The sequence below is a fragment of the Montipora foliosa genome, chromosome 12 (genome assembly GCF_036669935.1).
Source record: "Montipora foliosa isolate CH-2021 chromosome 12, ASM3666993v2, whole genome shotgun sequence".
Classification (NCBI taxonomy): Eukaryota; Metazoa; Cnidaria; class Anthozoa; order Scleractinia; family Acroporidae; genus Montipora; species Montipora foliosa.
Window position 1 is genome coordinate 28390275 of NC_090880.1, and position 20000 is coordinate 28410274.

General features: G+C 38.1%; 1 protein-coding gene across 2 annotated transcripts in view; it reads right to left on the reverse strand.

Moving 5' to 3' along the window:
- Positions 1-13919, reverse strand: part of LOC137979594 (doublesex and mab-3 related transcription factor 3, truncated-like) — a 96621-nt gene extending 82702 nt beyond the window's left edge. Inside the window, exons 1-2 of one of the 2 annotated variants that reach the window (XM_068826885.1) lie at positions 13794-13919; positions 13577-13690 (exon numbers count right to left, since the gene is read on the reverse strand). In XM_068826885.1, coding sequence (XP_068682986.1) covers positions 13577-13657 — 81 coding nt within the window. In that variant the 5' untranslated portion in view covers positions 13658-13690; positions 13794-13919. Of the gene's footprint in view, positions 1-4612; positions 4659-13576; positions 13691-13793 lie in introns of those variants that run through there. The other variant, XM_068826891.1, reaches the window with a different exon arrangement.
- Between the last annotated feature and the right edge of the window lie 6081 nt (positions 13920-20000).

The window sequence follows — 20000 nt, forward strand, 5'->3', positions numbered from 1 at the left end:
CCTCGCTTTAGACGGCCCTTTATCGTCGAATTTATTTTAAAGTAGGAATTAAATTCATTTGAATTAAATTCGACGATAGCGCGACGTATAAACGAGGTCTTAGTCCTTCCAAATGCCCAGTCTGGTCGGTCAGTCCTAATAAATGGAAGGCGGTGTCCCTTACTGTAGCATAAAACTCGATGGATTTTCAGTCCGTTTAGATCCAAGTTACTAAAGCGAAGTTTGATACTCACTATTTGCAAGATTAAGTTTATCTCACGGGTTTGGTTTCAACTCTGGAATTTCAGAAACTAATTTCCAAAAAAGGGTCTTCAAAAAACCATCATTTAGTCATTTCATAGACTCGTTGAGTGTGAAGTATGAGTTTAAATGATTCCGCAAAATCTGATTAGAGGGGTTTTGCCATTTTAGAAGCATTCCGTTGGTCCTTTTCGGTTTCTGTAAACGACTTTTTTCGGAGACTGTCTAAACTACGTTTGTCCCGCCTGATTGAAGTATAAAACTCAATGGATTTTCAGCCTGTTTAGATTAATAAAATCGCTTTTTGATCTTCCTTATTATATTAATTAGTCAAATTACTGAAGACAAGTTAGTGTAATTTCAAACGCACCGACATTCATCCACGGAAATCATTATATGAAATCAAATTCGCACTGATTCTAAACGTAGCTACGAAGGGGCACAAACCACAAACTAACTGTGAAAGATATCATTCGTCCAATAGGAAGCGAACGACGAAATTTTACTAGCCAGTGAGAGCCCATGATGGCCTCTTGCCAGCTAATGATGAATAAACATATTGAGTGGAACGTTAGTCATTCGATAGCCGTTGCATCAAGAAATGGCGAGGGAGCGTTTGCTCCTGTTTGCGTGATTGGAGAAGCTATTTTAGAAGAAGGAAACAAAAACACCAACCAAAAAAATGAACAAAATGTAAGATTGCATTAAAGACTTTTGACAGAAAAAAAAGGGCGAAGACAGGAAAATGGAAGATATTCCACTTCAGCCGTTCAACTACATGAATACATCAGCCAATATACCTTCTCCGTTCGCACTACGGATGGCAAAGAATATATAAGCCGAGTTCGATTCGAAGTTTTGTGGCTAGCTTTGAACGACACTTGAGGTTGACCGACTTTGTTCAACTACTTTGTACTCATTCAGTTTTGTTATTTTATTTACTGTTTTAAACCACTTATATGGCTTTAATCGCCCCATTCTGATACTACTCAACTCATGTCGTTCGGCGAGGGTATTTTCCATGAAGTAATTTCAATATCCGACAGGTTTGGCTTCAACCCTGAAATCTACGAACCAATTTGCAAAATGAAAAAACCATCAATACATGTACTAATCATGGTGGCCTGAACTCGTTGAGAGTGAAGTACCAGTTCAAAGTATGGATTCCGCGACTCCGCACAATCTAGTTACAGAGGTTTTCCGTGTTTGGAGCTTTTCGTTGGTCCGTTTCAGAAGCCCTAAACACGGCAGTTAAACTTTTGGGCCTTCTCAGTGTACGTTTTCAGGGGCACCCAACGTCAATTTTCGGAAAATATCTGTTCGGAAGACGATTTGAGATTTAGAATTTTCGGAACATTTGTTGTAAAATTTCTTGCTTGCCTGCCTGTCCTAGGATTTTCGAACATCTAAAAAATGGTATAATTGCCCATTTTAAACAGATTTTTACCCTAAAAAGGTCACCTAGAATTTTCGAGAGCCTTTTTTCTGCCTGACATTTTCGAAAAGATAAGTTTTCATCCCTATAATTTTCAGACCACTACACTTTCAGCTAGGAGATCCGAACAGATGAAAAATTTTTAGGGGATAAAAATATGCCTATATCTACCGTTTAAATACTAAAATACGTTTAACAACTGTATTTTTAACTGGTTTTGAACAATCTTCTCGTTGGGTGCCCTTGCGTTTTGATTTGCTTAGTTGTGTGTGTGTAAAATTGCAGAGGAGCTTCAAGTCTCTGGCAGAGTTTTCAATCGCTTCACGACAACTTAAAAGCTGCGTGCTTCGCTCAGCAGCGCAAAAGGACAAACAAAATTTCGTTTTCATATGTTAGTCGTTCTCAAGGGCATAATTCAGTCCTAAACAAAAGACATCATCTCGAGGCTCTGGGGAATAGAGATGATGCCTTTTGTTTTGGATTGAATTTTAATATATCGCAATTCAGCGTCTATTAACCAGGGTGCAAAAAACAAAACAACAACAACAACAAAAAAAACACGATGCTAACATGCACAAGTGCTAAAATCCAGATAATCATAAACGCTTACAATTCTCACGTTGGATTATCATTGTTCCAAAACTTGAACTGAAGGTTACTGACATGAATCGGTCGGAAAAGTCTGAACCCTAAACTTCAAACCGTTGAGAGAAACTCAGCGGTCGACTCAGTCTCATTAGGCCTCGTACTAAGATGCGACTTTTTGAGACGTTTTCCTAGCTCTTTTTGACCAGATGACTTCAAAAATCGAGCCTTTGCCCTTTCTGCCAACGAAGGCCGTATCAAGATCTATCAAAGGACTAATCAAAACACTGATCGGCACGAGGACGCTAAATTCACCTAATTCCGCATGAAAGTTTGTAATGTAAATATTGCGCCGTTCCCCTATGATAAAAAGATGGGGATTTTATTGTATTAATTTATTTTGTCGACATCAAATTAAACATGAGAAAGTATGGAAAAAAGCTTAAAACCCATTGTCGTTTTCTCATTCACGAATTCTGCGACCTAATTATACGAAAATTCCTCAGTTTCAAAAAGAATACGAAATCTTTCTGGCATTTATTTAATCGTCTGCAATTGACAACTGTAACAGTCGTTTTATGGCCTATCTAACTGTCAAATCAAGAAAACCCAAGGAGTTCAGAACACCTGCGTTCATTTTTCTTAATCAGGCAGCAAAATTCAGTATCTCAGATTGCTCCTTCACTGTGTGACCTCATGCCCTGGCTACCAGTGAAACATTGCACCGTTGTATGCGTAAGTAATCATTACACGAGAGTTTGTCTGATAATGATATAATGATAAAAGTAATAATCAACATCAACATCATCATTATCTGTTAAATATTGCAGGAACCCATGACCTCTGATATTTGTTACTCCTATCAGTCGATAATTTCTTTAGTTTAGTTTATTTTTTTTTTCGGTTTCCTGTTTCATTGCGAGCCGATACGAGATCGCCAGAGCCGAAGCTCTGTTTTTTGGCTTTAGTTTGTGCGATCTCCTCGATGCGAGTAACATCGCGAACATGGTTCTGGTAGATTTGCATAACCAAGCGTATAGCTGAATTGTTGTTTGACGTTACGGCTATAGCTAAATAAACGGGATCATTGGAATAAACTTTAAATTTGCCTTCGTTTCATACGGTGACTTCCAGTAAAAAAGGACTGACTCGTTTTATGCGTTAATTGTAATAAAATATAATAATAATAAGAAGAGGGATAAGAAGAAGAAATAAGAATAAGATAATTATTAGTCGGCTTCATTTGAAGAAACTGAAAAAGGCGCGTGTTAATTAATGATATACCATTGTTAACAAAGAGGCCCGCAAAGCGTGCACAAGGTACGTCGCAACTAACGTAGATCGTTTCCATTTTTGTTCTACTGTGACAACATCGATGAACACCTGATTTTGTGAGCATGGATAGACTGGGATTTACACGGTATTAATTTTATGACAATTTGGAAAAACTATAACTATGACTTCACGGTTTGAAAAATTACATTTCGTGCTTTGAAATCTACGTTTTGGTAACCTTGTTCTAAGTTGAAAGAAATATCTCAAAAAATTGTTAACAGACATTTTAGGTCTTTTCCCTGTTTACCTCAACCGCATCTAATTACATAAACGATTCACGATAAGCTTAACATGGTTTCTTTGAACTTAGATCATTGATTGGACTTGAATGATCATTTAACACACTTCGATTTAGTACTTTTCTACCTTGTCAGATAAGACAGCCACGCGCTTCAATGTCCAACCCCCATTCAATTTTCAAATAACCGCGAATAAACATGTAACTTGCATTGGCTGCGCGGAAGATTACTGCGATAAGAGCGCTTTGATCTGATCTAGACGAAAAACAAACTAGACCACCCCATGTCGCGAAAACTACCTTAAAATGTAAATACATGGAATAAGTATCTAAGCCGAGACATAAGAGGCGTTCCGCACGCAAACCAACTGATTCAAAACAATACAACTCACGACGAGGCGTTTAGTTTTTTTGTTTTGTTTTTTTTTTTTGTTTTTTTGAAACTCAAATTAAACAATTCCCCTCCGAGCTAGAGGGCTATGGTCTCGGAAAAACTTGAGAAAAATGCCTTTTCTTTCACCTCAGCTGTGATTAATGCATCTCAAAAGTTTGTGCCTTTCTGTAATACATTTATAGACTCGCTCTATGCTTTCGGCTTCCCGATTTTTCGTCCCCTTCAAATAATTAATAAATGTCACTTACCTTCCTCTCATGTAACCCGGCGAAGCAGCAAGAGTGGGTACAGTTTGGGGAAAGTATGTTGAAACCCCGTAACAAAAAATACATACAATAACATTATTTCATATGTGTGAAAATGTTTGCCGGAGTTGTATCCTTACCTTGTACATATTTTATTCCAAGCTGTGAAGAGACCTTCCCTTCTACACTAGCAGTGAAACGTGTTTATACGGATGACCACAGCTTTTGTGCAATTCCTTCATTACAAGGTTTTCTAACTTAGATACCCCCTAAGGCCAGGGACACAATCCAACGAAAAGTGATCCCAATTCTGCGGGTAATTTTAGATATCGACATTGCCAGCCTGATTTGTAAATCCAGCCCTTTTATCGTTACATGAAAGCTACTAAAGCTGTTTTTGATGCTCGTTATCAGTAATATCAAGTTATTTGACAGGTTTGGTTACAACTCTGGAATCTACCAGCTAATTCAGTCACAAAATGGCTATTCAAGAAAAGTATCAATTACTCTTCATCTCAACAGCATGGTCCGTTTTAATGGCGCTGTACACCGCGGTGAATCTTGGGTCTGGTTGGGAACCACACTGAGCCGCTACATACTTGCATCATGCTGACTCCAATTGACTTTTATCTTTAATCCTATTTTACCTTGTTATTCTACGTTTATTCTATCGTGATTCGAATTTCGAATGCAGCTTAAACAGACCGAAATGAAAGCTAAGCTATTTTTTATGTTCCATATTAGCACAATTTAATTACGTGACAGATTTGGTTTCAACATGTTCAACTTTGGAATTTGCAAAGTACTTTTCAAGATGGTTTTGCAAAATATCAAATTTAAATGATTCCACAAAACTTGCAGTACATTGAGAGGCTTGTTTTTTTTTAACACGTTTTTACGTTGGCACGATTCATTTGCGCTGCGTACCACAGTGACTTAGACATGATTTGCCTGGGCGTAGACAGGACTTTTTGCAGAGGGAAGCATAATTTTCAAAATGCCCCCTCCCTCAACCATCTTTCGTTAAACATTGTTTATCATTTCTATGGGGATATTACTAAGTATGTTTCTGGGCAGAAGAGTTCTCATTTGATATGAAATTACAACGAAGTCGTAATATTCTTCATAAGATGCTTTCTTGGGACCACCGTAGAGGTGCCACGATTGATTATTATTAATGAAGCGAACATATTGACTTTATCTCAGAGTTTTATTGACGACTGAGTGACTTTTCACCTCTGTGTGTGCTACATTGTTGTTGTTTTTTTATTGTTTTGTTTTGTTTTTTTGGTTGTTGTTGGTTTTGGAAGAAGTCAAGATAGTTCTCCTTGACACGCACTAGCATGATCTTATGTCCGCTTTCCCAGCAAACTCAACGATGACTTCATATCTGGACTATTTACTGCAGTACTAACGAGTTCCTATATATATTTCAGGGTACGACTGTAATAGTTTAGTTCTTCATTGGTTCTGCCATTCTCATTTGAAAATGTCTATTTTCTCAACCGCTGCCGAACGCATCCAGGCTCAACGGAATGTTGTCTTGTTTTAATTCAAAGCTTTTTAAGGCCGTCATTAAATTCTAATAACCAGAAGCACACTGTAAAGTGTAAGCACAACACAAAATTTAAATTCGAATAGCTCTGTCATTCTGTCAATGCCAATGGAAATCTGTAATTGATTTGCTGGCCACGATAAGCCGAGCAAATATTCTCAGGCTTAAATTTGACGTCCACCAGAGCGTGTTCACTATTTACGATCCGATGATTTGCCTTCAACTCGTTACATTCCCGGCTTTGTTCGGCCCATTCGATACACTGATGGATCAGGTCCATTCGATTCTCCTTGGAAACTGACATTCTGAAGAGGACAAGCTCGGCAGTATGTTATTTTATAAACAACGTTCAAAGAAAGACAAAAAGAAGAATAACTTAAGGCAAATGGTGCATTTTAACAGAATTATTTAAATGCAATGAAACGTATTTTCTTTATATGTATTTCATTTCAATTATTTGTAGTTTTCAATTCCAACTTTTTGGGGTAGCCATGTGCGTATGTGCGCTAGGATAGCGGCGCCTATGAATTGATGTTTTTCTAGATTGAAGATTAATCAACGCAACTTACAAAGTTACGATTCAAGACATAGCCTGAGTAGCTGTCGGTATTGTTGGCTCGAGAGATAGGCTATTTCGACGCTCGTCCTAGTGTCATAGATCATCTCCCTTGGACCGCGATGATGGCATCCTTTTATCTGATATCCTTTTTCAACTTATTGAAAAAAAAGATGACTATGAACGAGGATGCATGTTAGCTGTTGTAGCTTTTGATTACCCCTTCTGAGGACATCAGGAAGGCGTGTCAGTATGAATCTTTGCACACACGTTTTAAAGACGCTTTCATTGACTAAAGCCGTTTCTGATCAATGTGGAATTAAATTTACTTTACCTTTTTAGCCTAATTATAAGGATCCATATACTAATTAGCTCAAGATTTGCATTCACGTGGAATCCAACTAACTTTTTTTTTCTTTTTTCGCGTTGTGATGCGAACTTCTGAATCTAGCTCAAACTAAGAGGATCATTTGCTCGGTACGTACATACTGAAAGCTGAGCTTTCTTTGCTCAGAAGCACGATTTTGGCTTGGTTTCCAATTCTCATGCACTAGAAATCTGCAAAGTACCTTTCGATATTGCTGTTCAAAAAAATTATCTATTAACTAGAGCAACCGGGTGACGCGAATGATAATAAAAAGGTCAGTTTCAGTGGTTGAGGAAAAAGAAGGTGACCGAAGCTCTTTTGGGTGGATTCGAAATGTCACAACAATTTCCTGAATTAAATCAACGAATGTCGGAGATTCGAGGGATCTTGACGAAATCATTCAGTTATAATCAAGGAGAGACACATGGAAAGTCATAAACGAGTCCATGAATCGAAAATCTAAAAACACTCAACGAGATGAAATCGTCATCTGGCATGTGTCTTACCAACCCAAAATATATTGCTGATTGCCTTAAGACACATTTCACAGAAATCGACGAAAAGATTGCTTCCAAAATTCCGGAACCTCCTACCGGTGTTACTTTCGAAAGTTATTTAATTAACCTAATCGAGTACAAATTTCTTGTTGAAACTTGCTGCTCGCTATATCTTCCACCTCCTCACTAATCTTTTTTATCATTCTATTAGAACCCATACATTTTCACACGACCTCAAAATTGCTGCATTCTCTTCAATCTTCAAAGATAGCGAGCGCAGCGATATAAGTAATTACCGATCAATTTTTGTTATTCTCTTCTTTCTCCAATCCCATAATACACCTCTTGAGAAATCGAAAACAATGATTATGCCAAATTTTGGGGGGTAAACAAGATGAACTATGGGATTTGAGAAAGTAGGGAATACCTACAGTGTGGCATGCGCATGCGTTTTCGACAGGCTTGTAACAACTACAAAGGTACTTAGATCACCAAGGTCTTATTAATATACAACAGTCTAGTTGTAGATAATTGCATTCCACAGTTACAGCTTTGCTTGATCTCACCAATGACTTGTGAGTTAACATCGACAGAAATTTAAAGGCGGCCGAATATTTCCAGATGTAAAGAAGGCTTTTGATACGGTTAGTCGCTACATCTTATTGAAGAAATTACAATACTTTGGATTTGATTACACAGCTGTTACCTTTTGTTGAAATCGCATCTCTCTAATCGTAAACAGAAGTGCAAAGTCAATGGGGCATCCTCTGGCCATCTTGGAAAAACGTGTGGAGTACTACAAAGTACCATATTAGGCCCCTTTTATTCTTAATTTGCATTCATGATTTGTCCAGTTGCCTTTAGTTTTGGCACGACAAGACTATATGCAGATGACATGAGCCTAACGGTTTCCTGGCACGTACATGGAAAGAGCCATGAACTGCTACCTTAAACATGTGCCAACTAATCTTGTTGCAAATAAATTATCTTTGAATACATTAAAATCAGAATAAATGATCATCGGGTTCCCGTCAAAGAATAGCATCTCTGCAGGATATCATGGTTTGTCTGTGAGCGATATTTCTTTAAAGAGAGTCCAACATCTTTGTATCTTTCTATATGTCTAAAATTAGTCAGGGCATCGACTTGTTGAGCGTAAAGTATCAGTGTAAATGATTTTGTACAATCTAACTACAGGGGTTTGCCATGTTTGAAGCTTTCCGTTGGTCCGTTTCTGTGGCGCTGGACACCGCTGTGAATTTTGGCTTTGATTGCATACATACATACGTACAAACAGGTGAAGCAGGCAAGGAATCTGGCAGCAATAGCTGGTGTGGACCTTCTACATGTAGTATTAAAGTACATAATTAAGTTTTAAATTCTATAACTAGTAGTATTGAAGTACATAATTAAGTTTTAAATTCTATAACTAGTAGTATTGAAGTACATAATTAAGTTTTAAGTTCTATAACTAGTACTTTAACTAATTTAAAACAAGCAATAATTAGGTAACATACTGAAGGTGCAATATTTACAATTAGTACATATAAAATAATACGTCAATAGATCAAAATATAGGAAATCATATCATTGGTGTTGTTTGTTGCCGCGGAGTTGGAACCAAATGAAATTTGGTCTATTGACCAGGCAAACCTCCTTAGATTAGCGTTAGGAACCATATTGATAGCGGCCTCATACTCGCATCAATTTGACTTTAGTTGAATTTTGTTTTACCTTTTCAACTGCATTGCATCGAGGTAGATTAGATCTTTTACGACATTATAATGACTGAATTAGTCATTGCCATTATTAAGAAAATCCAAAATCTCTCCTAGCCGGGCGGGGGTATAAAAGGGAGACGTGATTGCGTTTCCCGCGAAAATCCACGTGTCACGTGCCGCTTTTAAAATTAGGGATCTTTAGCAAAGACGAAGGGAACGGCAACGAGAACGTCATCTCAAACATAAATTCGCGTTATTGTAATCACTTCACGCGACTATTTCAAGCCTTTTAATACGAAAAAGTTGTAGCAGTCACTCAGGAATGAGACAGTTATGAGCGGTGCTTACGTTCTCCATAAAACCTCACGTTTGGCTATTTCACGTTGTTGTTATGCAGACGACGGCAAAGAAATGGACAAAAGTGAAAACCGCTCGTGCAGAGCGTGCAAAACTATCGTTTTTGCCCACTAAATATGCAAATTTGTGAACTTCTTATTGCCGTCGCCGTTGTCTTTGCTAAAGCTCCCTGAAATTTCAAGAGCCACGAATTTAAAAAGAGATCCTTCGTGCCTTCTTTCAGCGGTAAACAAATGCCACAAAGCCTTGGATGTTGCAAAATGGGGTACTATATTCAGTGGCAAATAAAATAAAATAAAGATGTGACAGTGAATGGATTTCAAGGTCTTTGCGATACAGTTCAGTATTACGAGGAACTGGATTTAGATTTCAAACTTTGTAATCATTTGGTGGAAACCCGCCATGTAATCACTCACCAAGCAGCCCGCGGAGTTTTCGCTGGCTAGTCGACGCCCTATGTAAGGCTTTTCCGTGACAAGTTTGTATCATTGTCCGAGGAGATTGTCTACAATGCAGTTGGCAAAAAATGAACAATGAAATGAAACGCAGGTGCACCGTTGTCTTAATTAAACAAAGTCAACACCCTTGGCCGTTACTCCACAAATTGAGAGTTATTTTCCTAACTTTGTGGACATGTTACATAAAACATCCTGTCCCACGTGTACGGGTATAAATGAGGCTTGAAAACACGTATTCCAAAACTCATGTTTCTCAATGCGCTCACTCACATTAGCACCTTCTATTGCTATGCCTTTGACTTGCGTTTTTTTTCTTTAACAGGGACGTGTCCCTAAATTTTGGCGTCATCTTTGGGTACAAAGAGGTTTTTTTTCAAGTAGTGTGTCAACCATATGTTTCCCAAATTCTACAATGAGATGAGGTGTAACTGCCATTAACCGATATCCTCGCGAATGCATAACCGAAAGGGACTTGCATGTCCGGCCAAGCTCATAAAAGAAAGAAAAACACAACCGAAAAACTTTCCAATCTTGCATACAGCTACATACACAAGGAAAAACACTTTATCCTTGTCAAGAAAAGATTAGAAAATTTGCCGTGGCATACCTGCAGGTAGCAAAGGCTAATCTTAGCGGGTCAAATCTTAAGCCCAAACAATCAGGTTAGAAAAGCCACAACGGATAACCTGAAGGTTAGAAAAGCAATAAAGGTTAACTGATGAAGAAAAAGAAGAGGCACTAGATATCATTTTTAAATCAGTGGAAAACCGAAACGCAGCAGCCGGAGCTAGGAAAATCTGGCAGAGCCTGCATGACTACCAAGCACTGTCTCTCACAATAATGGCTTCAAGGTTGTGATGTCTAAATCGAACATTACGCAACAAACGTTTGAGAAAATGACATATTTTACTGGCATCCCTATCCGTTTGAAGAGCAACGAAGCCTTTACTAATGAGTCGATTTACAGATTCGAAAAGATTTTTCCTCCCAGTTCATTTAAGGCTCGTTTCTGTACAAAATCAAGATAAATGTGTATGCTACTCTGCACATAGAAGCAAAGGTCCTTTGTACCACTCGGCAAGATCCCCTTAATCATGACAATTTTTGCATACCTTTACCTCAAACAAAATTAAATAGGCGTTTGTGAGACGGGGCCGACGGTGATTGCCCTCATCCGAGAAGAAATGAAAGACTATCCATTTGCAGATGAAGTTACAAAGGCAACATTTTCTCCTTGGTTATTTTAAGACCCCGAGGCTTGGTTTGGCCCCGACATGAACCCGTGGCCTCCCGACCGGCAAATGAGCCAACATGGCATTTGTTAATTTCTTAAGCAAGCCATAGAACTTTTAAAACAAACCTTTCGCGAGTTTTCCCGTTTCCCAACTTACGACACCGAGGGTAATCTCAACCGTGCCTAACTTGATATAAATCTTACGTTTATTATATCCTGTCATCCTATTCTATATTTTCGACAAGGGCCATTTTTCCTTCCATAGCTATTTCCGAGTTGAGAAAATGTTATCAATTTAATTTTATTGTTATACATGATAAATTAAAGCAAAGGAGTAAGTTACGGAAGAAAAGAGAGAGAGAGGAATTTGAAATCAGGGAGGCTCCAGCACTTGGCTAAGTGCCCAACAGCAAACCAAAAACATGATTGTCGGTCCTCCCATCCAGGATTTCCTAAATTCCATGATACAATTATTAATTATTGCATGCCCACGATTTCCGTAGTGAGTCTGTCGTAGCTTCTGAAAATTGCTTTCGAACGAAATGGATGGTTCACAAAGTTCTTTCTTTGGCATTAAGCTCCGCACAGGGAACCTATTTGCCCCTGAATTAATCATGTTAAAGAAGTGTTTACCAACCACAGATCTGGTAAGCTAAGGTTTCGTTCCCGTTATTAAAGTAATCAGTACGGTGCTTACCATATGACAGATAAAATGACTTTTCTCTTTTATATATAAGCCATCTGAGTCTGTCCTACCTTCTGAAAATTGCTTTCGAACGAAATGGATGGTTCACAAAGTTCTTTCTTTGACATTAACGACTTGAACATGAAGGACAAATCGCCGCTGACGAAGAAAAGTCTCACCGTTATGCAGTCCGACTCGCTAATGAATACGAAGAAGCGTTCTCGAAAGCATGCCGGGTTTGCCGGAATCTAAATGGAAGTTAGCACAGATACAATAGTTCAGTTAAATAACGCATCGAGTATCAAGCAACGATACTAAAAAATTCGGAACATCATGGCTGGCCTCACTGGAAAAAAAAGTCAGGAAACAACCCCTATCAGTTATTATGCCTCGGCAATGTCAAACTGTCTTGTTGACGAAACAAAGAAAAAAGAAATTTCTCGGGGCTTTAACAAAACTTTTGGCTGAAGTCTGACGATGTCTCACGCGCACATGGCGAAAAAAGGGGAAAATGTCGGTTCTCTATCCCTTATAATATTGCAGGACTCTTAAAAAAATTCAAGTCCTTCACACACTAAAATACTCCTCAAAATTATAAAGAAAGTCAACTTCATATTTAAGGGAATTTTTTCAACTTATCTACAGTTTCAACCGAGAAATAAAGTAAAGAGGAAGTTTAAAAAACTATATTTCTAATGAGACTGATTCTCACGAATACGAATCGTCTTCTTCAATAGCGGAATACGCGAAAAAATGTTTAGTATCAATCACCAAACAAATCATGTCCTGTTTTTTCTTGAAGCACGCTGAAGTTTATGTCTGCCACTTCAAGTTTAAACAGATCGATTAAGAGATAGGTAAACCGGCCTGTTGGCATTCCAGAGTTCAAGTTGAACTGAACTGAGTTTGACGGCTCGGTGAAACAAGTTGATATATGCTTTTGCCAGCAAACTGGCTTTTCACACGAAAACAATTGCAAAGGTAATGAGCGAAGGGCCATTTCTCACTGAGTTTCGATTTGAAAACTTTAATCGTGAAAATCAAGATTTAGAACCCGCCATCGAGACCCCGGCGGCTGCTAAATCATAATAAAATTATGATCACAGAACTACACAGTGCTAAACGTGTACTTGTTCGTTTATCGCTGTGTATTGAAATGTCAGTGCAAGTATCAGTGATTTGTACAGGTGTCAAACAAACCTGGGAGTTGGTTGATTAAAGATTGGGTTCTGAAGGCTGTAAATGATGCTCATTTAACAACAGAACGCCATTTTTGTCCGAGTTATATCAATTGCATTCTCGAATAGAAACGTTTTGCCATATATCTTCGTTAGGTATATGGAAAAAGTGCCTAACCATGTTGCAGTGAATATCGGGCACACGCAATACAAGGTTACAGGCTGAGTATTTTCACGGTAATGTACAATATTCTTGATTCGTCAGGAAATTAACAGTTTTAAGATAATTTTATACCTTCTCGTCATGCTGTGTATCTTACGGCGCCAACATTTAGAAGACAAAATTACCAGCTTTGTTAAACGTATTCAATGAGGATTAAAATAGTTGCAATTACTGTTTGCGTTAATCTTGTAGGTTCTCAATTTCTTTCATCTTTCACTTTGAAATGTGTAACGGTTAAGTTTGCTGACTTCAATAAGTTTTAATGACGCTTACCGTTGCAAATTGGTCCTCTGAGATGTCTTTATCTTTCTTTTGCGTCGTGTCTTGTTCTGTGGCCTCCATCGATTTTTCCATTCGTCGGGCCTTGTGACGGCTGTCCGAGTCGAGCTGGGACCGAATACAGAATAGGTGAAGTGTAGTGTTTTCTCGACGATTTGACGCTGAAAGTCCGCCAAAGCTATAAATTTATATCAAGATTCTCTCGTTTTACCGTCAAAATTGAACACTGCTCTGCGAGGCGCGCGGAAGCATTCCACGAAGGTCAAATTTTACACAGAGTTCTTCGGCAAAACCGGCCGCCTGCTTCCCACACGGAAATCAGCCAAATGAGCTGCTTTTTATGAATGTGGCCTTCTTAAGCAAGTAGTGCTTTCTAGAATTCGTAAAACCTTTGCTGCCTCAAGATCCACACTTGAAATGTTCAGAATGATTTCAACGCAGTGATTTGGCAGCTTATCCGGGGCACTTTTCCAGAAGGTACTTATATACGTTTACTTGTTACAAAAGTTACTTTAGTTTTCGATACAAGATATCCAACATGTTCTAGAACATCGCAGGTCACGCATGCTGAACACAGACTAAATTTACTAAATATTTTGTTTCTTGATTTGCTAAGCGCACCAAACAATGTTTATTCAAACGCAAAAAAAATACCTCTTCCTATACTAAATAAATCAACGTGATTGTTTGATAGATTTTATAGATTTATTAGTTTATATCAGCACAAACTAAAGAGCTTGCGTGACCAGTTTTAACTAGAATATTCCGCGTTCTCTATCGTGGATGTCTAGATTGATCTATCTTGTAGAATATATATTGGCCCTGTTTATGGGCAATTTTAGTGTTCGGAAGATGAAACGTTTATTTAAAGAACGTAAGCTATATTTTCTTGTTTTTTTTTTTTCTAATTCCGATAAGATAATGAAGATTCAGATTATTTTCCCGTCAGTTAGAATGTCTTGGATCTTGATCTAAGCGTTAAGGCAGCGCATCGGCCGTAAACTCTACATATCGGTCTCGGTATTGTGGTAAAAGTTACAGTTTCATCTCCAAGGGCGATTTAGGGTCGCTTTTGGATTATTTTCCAGTTTGAGGCCTAATACAGCCCTGTCTTTCCTGTTCGCACTTCAGAGAATCGATCGTGATAAGATAGGGGATTGATATGATACAGAAAGTGTTTTGTACAATATTTTCGGCCGACAATTTAATGAAGAGGGCGGACTCCACACGAATAGAAAGGCAAATAAAACTGGAATTGCTTGCCAGTCCTTAGGCCAGGATTTACAAATCTAACCTCTGCCTTCAACTGAATATTGTTACATGTCTCTTGTATTCGTTCATTGGAGGACAATTTTTACGGCTGCACCGTGACCCAATTGAACGTTTCCGGAGCATGGAACAATACCATCGAAAAAGATCATGATCTTACTGATAAAACAACAAAAAGATCAATTTATTTGCTATGGCTACGGCTGTCTTGCGAGGGCGATGCGATCTACTGATTAGATTACCTTCCGGCCGCGAAAGGAAATATCGAAGAGTCATATCAGGCGACGATCAGACCAGTTCCGTCACAATGAATAGGTTTTTATATTTACTCTTTAGCCTTGTGGGGGGAACGAAATATTTCGGTATTTTCTGCATTTCATTACGGCAGAGTCCTAAGTGATTTAGGAAGGAATCAGTGGATTTTTTTGACTAGCAACCCAAAACCCCATATTTTATTTAAGGGTCAATCAGTGCGGAAGTTTGCCTCTCCAAAAATGCACGGTTTCGTTCCCTCCCCGTCCCCGAGATAACTGAGCCACTGTTAATGGCTACAGGAATAAACTGATGCACTAATTAAAACTTAGGAATTCAGCAGATAAGCGAAAATGAAAACAGACGAGCGATTAACCAACACGTGAGCGTTCAAACGTCAATTACCGAGCGACAATGAATGAATACTTGAGTGACAAGATGAAGCAAAAGCGAGGAACGTCAAAAATTTCGGAGATTTAATTAAAGAGGCAGTAAAACGTCAGGAGAACAAACTCAATGCAGTTGTGGAAGTTGAAGACCGGATGACTGAGAAATGTCAAATCTCAAGCGAATCCGAAGCAAACTTGTTCACTGAAGAACATACCAGAAATAATCACAGAGATCTAATTCATCCAGCGAAGCTGTCCTTTGTTCCCTTTATTTATCGCCGTCTTTTTGAAAATAAAAATCTGTATCAAAATGGTTAAATTTGTTGACTTGTTTCCTCGGCAGTTTGTTTGTGCAACAAACTGCTACTGATAGAACAAAGAAATAAAGAAACAGACGTCTAGCTTGCGGTACTATTCATTTATCAGGGACAGAAATTCGAAACAGTAGCAAGTTCGACCAAAATTATCCTGCAGAACACTGGTAAAGTAAAACAAACTGCAAGCTCATATTTCGGAAACTTTTACAAATGTGTTAACTTTCAGAGAATGCTTTTCTGAATTCGTCATGTCTGGGTGTTGCGCGTTAAACTATTTTCAGATTAAAAAAGAGAAAGAAATTAGCTTCGAAAATCCACACAAAACCCAATGTCCGGAGTAGCACGTTTCTCCGAGGTTTACAACTTTCTCACGAGCATATTTAATCCAGTCTTCCGTATGACGTAAGTTCAGGTGTAAGATTTCATTTGTCGATTAAGTGCTAGCTTTTTAAACAAATATTTAACGGTTTGTATTTGTTTTAGTTCGGTAGGAACCATCTAGCAAAATGTAATTAATTACCCCAACATACTCTCGCAATGTCCAAGCGTCTACAACTTTACAACATACTCTTACAATGCCCAAGCGTCTACAACTTTACCACTTGAAGTACTGGGTCGTGAATTGCAAGTTATTTCGTCTTAAAGTCTTGTTGTCCTTGTTATTAATAAATAGTATATGTTGATATGTAGTTCGAATTTCATTCCACGTTTCCCCCTACTTATTGTTCTTCTGTAAATTTTCGTTTAAGGTTTTTATTCGAAAAGAAGATACCCTGTCAGTAACTAACACTTCTTTGAATTAAGCACTAAGAGTATTGCGCAATTCATTGTGTTCGTGGAACCGGTCGGGGCTGACCTCGTTGAGGAAAAAAAGACAGGGGGTATACCTAAAATACACACAAAAACCCTTACGATCTAAAAAAAAACAATGAATAACAAAGTGAAACAAAGAGAAACTGATAACTTCTGGTTTGATCATCACGAGTGAAATTTAACATCAAAAAATGTTACGGCAATTAATTGCACTTTGTTAGTAATTTTCAATTGATAACACGATTAAGAGAGGATAAAAGGACCTGTCCTTTCATGATTTGGCATCAAAAGCTCACACGAGGTGACAGTTTGTCAGGAATAAAGACAACTCTATGACGTCAATTAGCTCAGTTAAGTTAGTATTAATTAATAACTAAGATTTTTTTTCCCAAAATCAAAGCAAGGTGAATCCGGGTTTTCCAATCTCCTGAAAAGAGAGCTCGGGTAGATGGAATCACCACTCGGTTTGGATTGAGTTGCTTAAGAGAAATGGCATGCTATGTAATAATGGTAAAACTCTTTGAGCCTTCTCGTACGTTTGACAATAGACCACATACTCCGTCTCACGAAATTTATTGATAAATTCCGAAAGAAGCTGAAGAACGCACAGACTGTTACGGTAGAATGTGGGCCGAAGTCCCATCTGTGGAACACTATCAATCGAGTTCATGGTGATTAACCATTTAATATCTCAAGCTAGTAAGTCTAAAAATCCCAGCATAACTGTGCTATTGGATACGTAGCCTCGTGGAGGCCTTGTAGGAGACCATCGTTCACATTCATACAGTGGACATTTCAAATAGAGCTGAACTGACATTTTGACCTCACAAATGATACCAGGTGAGTGTCTCGTCGTGAAGCGAGCGTGCCTGGGTGAAAGGATATAATATAATCTTCAGTCTCCTGAGCCGGGATGGAATACATGACTCTTAGCACGAAAAGTGCATGGATACCTAAACCTCTGTTGTTCTTAACAGTGAAAGAGTCGTTCTTTCCCCAAGCTCCGATTGTCAAACGAAAATCGTACAGAAAAAAAAAAAAGACAACTGAGCGTGATCTGCTGCGGCTTTGTAATATGCAAGACTGATAGGATCACGTGGTTCACAGGTCAACCAATACGAAAAGATGAAATGACTGAGAACTTGAAAGGCTCGCATTTTTGTACGGTTTTGTTCAATGAAAAATCCCTAATAAAAAAAAAATTACCTTCAGTATTTCCTTGGTCAAATTTTCTCTCTATTCAATCCTGATTCAGTTTCACAGCCCATCATACATCATACAGTCAGTCAGTAATGCCACCAAATATGAACTGAACTAAACACAAAACCAACATTTCTCATAAAAATAAAAAATAAAATACAATACAAAATAACTAAAATATACCACTAAAATCCAAAACAAATTTGTTCAACATTAGTGACATGAATTTCATATTTAAACTTATGTTGTGACTGCATTAAAGAGCTAAAATTACACAAGTATTTTCTCACCAATTCTATCCAGGGGAAAGATAAACAGACCAAAAAAACAAACCCTATTTACTTGAACTAGTCAAAGTTATCCATTTGTTTATACACAATAATAACATATATCTAGACAAGTTCTGATTCAGCTAAGTTGGCTCAAAGAGAGAACGGAATGATAAAGAAGCAAGTTGTTATGGTGGAACTCAATTCCTAATTGTCAACTCTAACCGACCAAAAAGGAAATCTCAATTTTTTTCGAGAAAATCTTAAGTGATTTTATCAAAACAAATTATTGGCATTGTCTTGTACTTCATTTCAGTTTAGATAAAATCGCAAGGACTTCGAAGAACTGAAATTTAGGCAAGTTTAATAGGAATTGAGTTATATCTAGGAAATCCAGAGCTACAAACAATAGTCACATAATATCACTTAGAGGATATATTGACAAAATCCGACAATTCTCTCAGCATTATTTTGGCTGCAAAAAGGTGACACCCACGATCAAATTTGTACATGTTAGAACAAGTGTCCCTAATTTCCTGTGGGAAAAAAAAGGTAACAAGGAGATTCTGGAAACAATTAAGCCTAAATCGGTAGTGTAGAAGAAAGCTGCATGACGCAGGAAGTTGTCTATGTTTGGAGTTAAAACAGATTAAGGAATTAAGAAGTACAACAAACACATTTGTCTAGGGCATCACTTTTCAGTTTCTTTACGCTGCAGTAAACTACAACTGCTGATGAAAGCTCAGATATTGTGTTGCTGGTTCCCACTGGGGAGAACTAGGCGAAAATATTGGAGTCCGTTTCCACGAAGATTTAGCTTCACGAATAGATAGATATTCTCCTTCAAATAAACGATAACAAACTAACTAGTATGGTACCATTTCCTTGTCTAGCTTTTCGCCGATTGTTTGTGTAACAGATTATTGTAATTTGAAAATCCGAGATCTACAATAACCTCCTATTTAAATCAAAGCGTCTAAAGACTGTCGGATTTTAAGCCTGTTTCAATAAGTTTTATCATGGTAATTAACTTTCATCCGCTTGTTCATAAGTATTTTGACAAGCTCCTGGGTGAGTTGCTAGGATTTGTTTGAATTTTCCCACTAAGTGTAAAGTGCACACTTCTTATTTCGTAATCTAAGCCAATCTAAGAGAGCTTAGAACAGAACCATATACTTCAAAAAATCTTGATACGTGTGTTTCGAAGCGTCTGGTACTCTAAAAGCACTCACAGAGGGGATTGGATTACCCATAAAACGGATGAGCTGCAGTCAGTGTGCAGGGAACTTCATACCACAGAGAATAATGTTTACAATCAAATTTCTATGAATTTTCTTGTACAGGGATGGCGTGTAGTGGACGGGGTACAGGGATGTCGCAGTGGTGAGAGCACTCGCCTCCCACCAACGTGGCCCGGGTTCGATTCCGAGACTCGGCGTCATATGTAGGTTGAGTTTGTTGGTTCTGTACTCTGCAGCGAGAGGTTTTCTCCGAGTACTCCGGTTTTCCCCTCTCCTCAAAAACCAGCATTTGACTTGAGTTACGTTAATTGTTGATTTCAGTTCGCAGTGTTCCCAATTACTGCTCCAGGGAGCTCGCGCCGCGGTGCCTCTGGGATTTTCCTTAAAGATGTTTATGCTAAGACATCTCTTTTTAGAGATCATTGTTTTTTGTAAGAATACCAAATTTATGGAATACCTTACCTTCTGATCTAAAATCTGAATAAAATAAAATAAAATAATAAAATAATAGTGCTCCAGCGCTAGAACGACTAGACACTCAAAGAAAAGTTCCTTTCCTTTCCTTTTTTACCAAACTCACTTCCAAATTCCCTGGTTTCCTCGTAGCTACTGTAGCTATTATACAAAATCATAATATCCGATTTTTAATTTTTTTTTCTCATACAAAA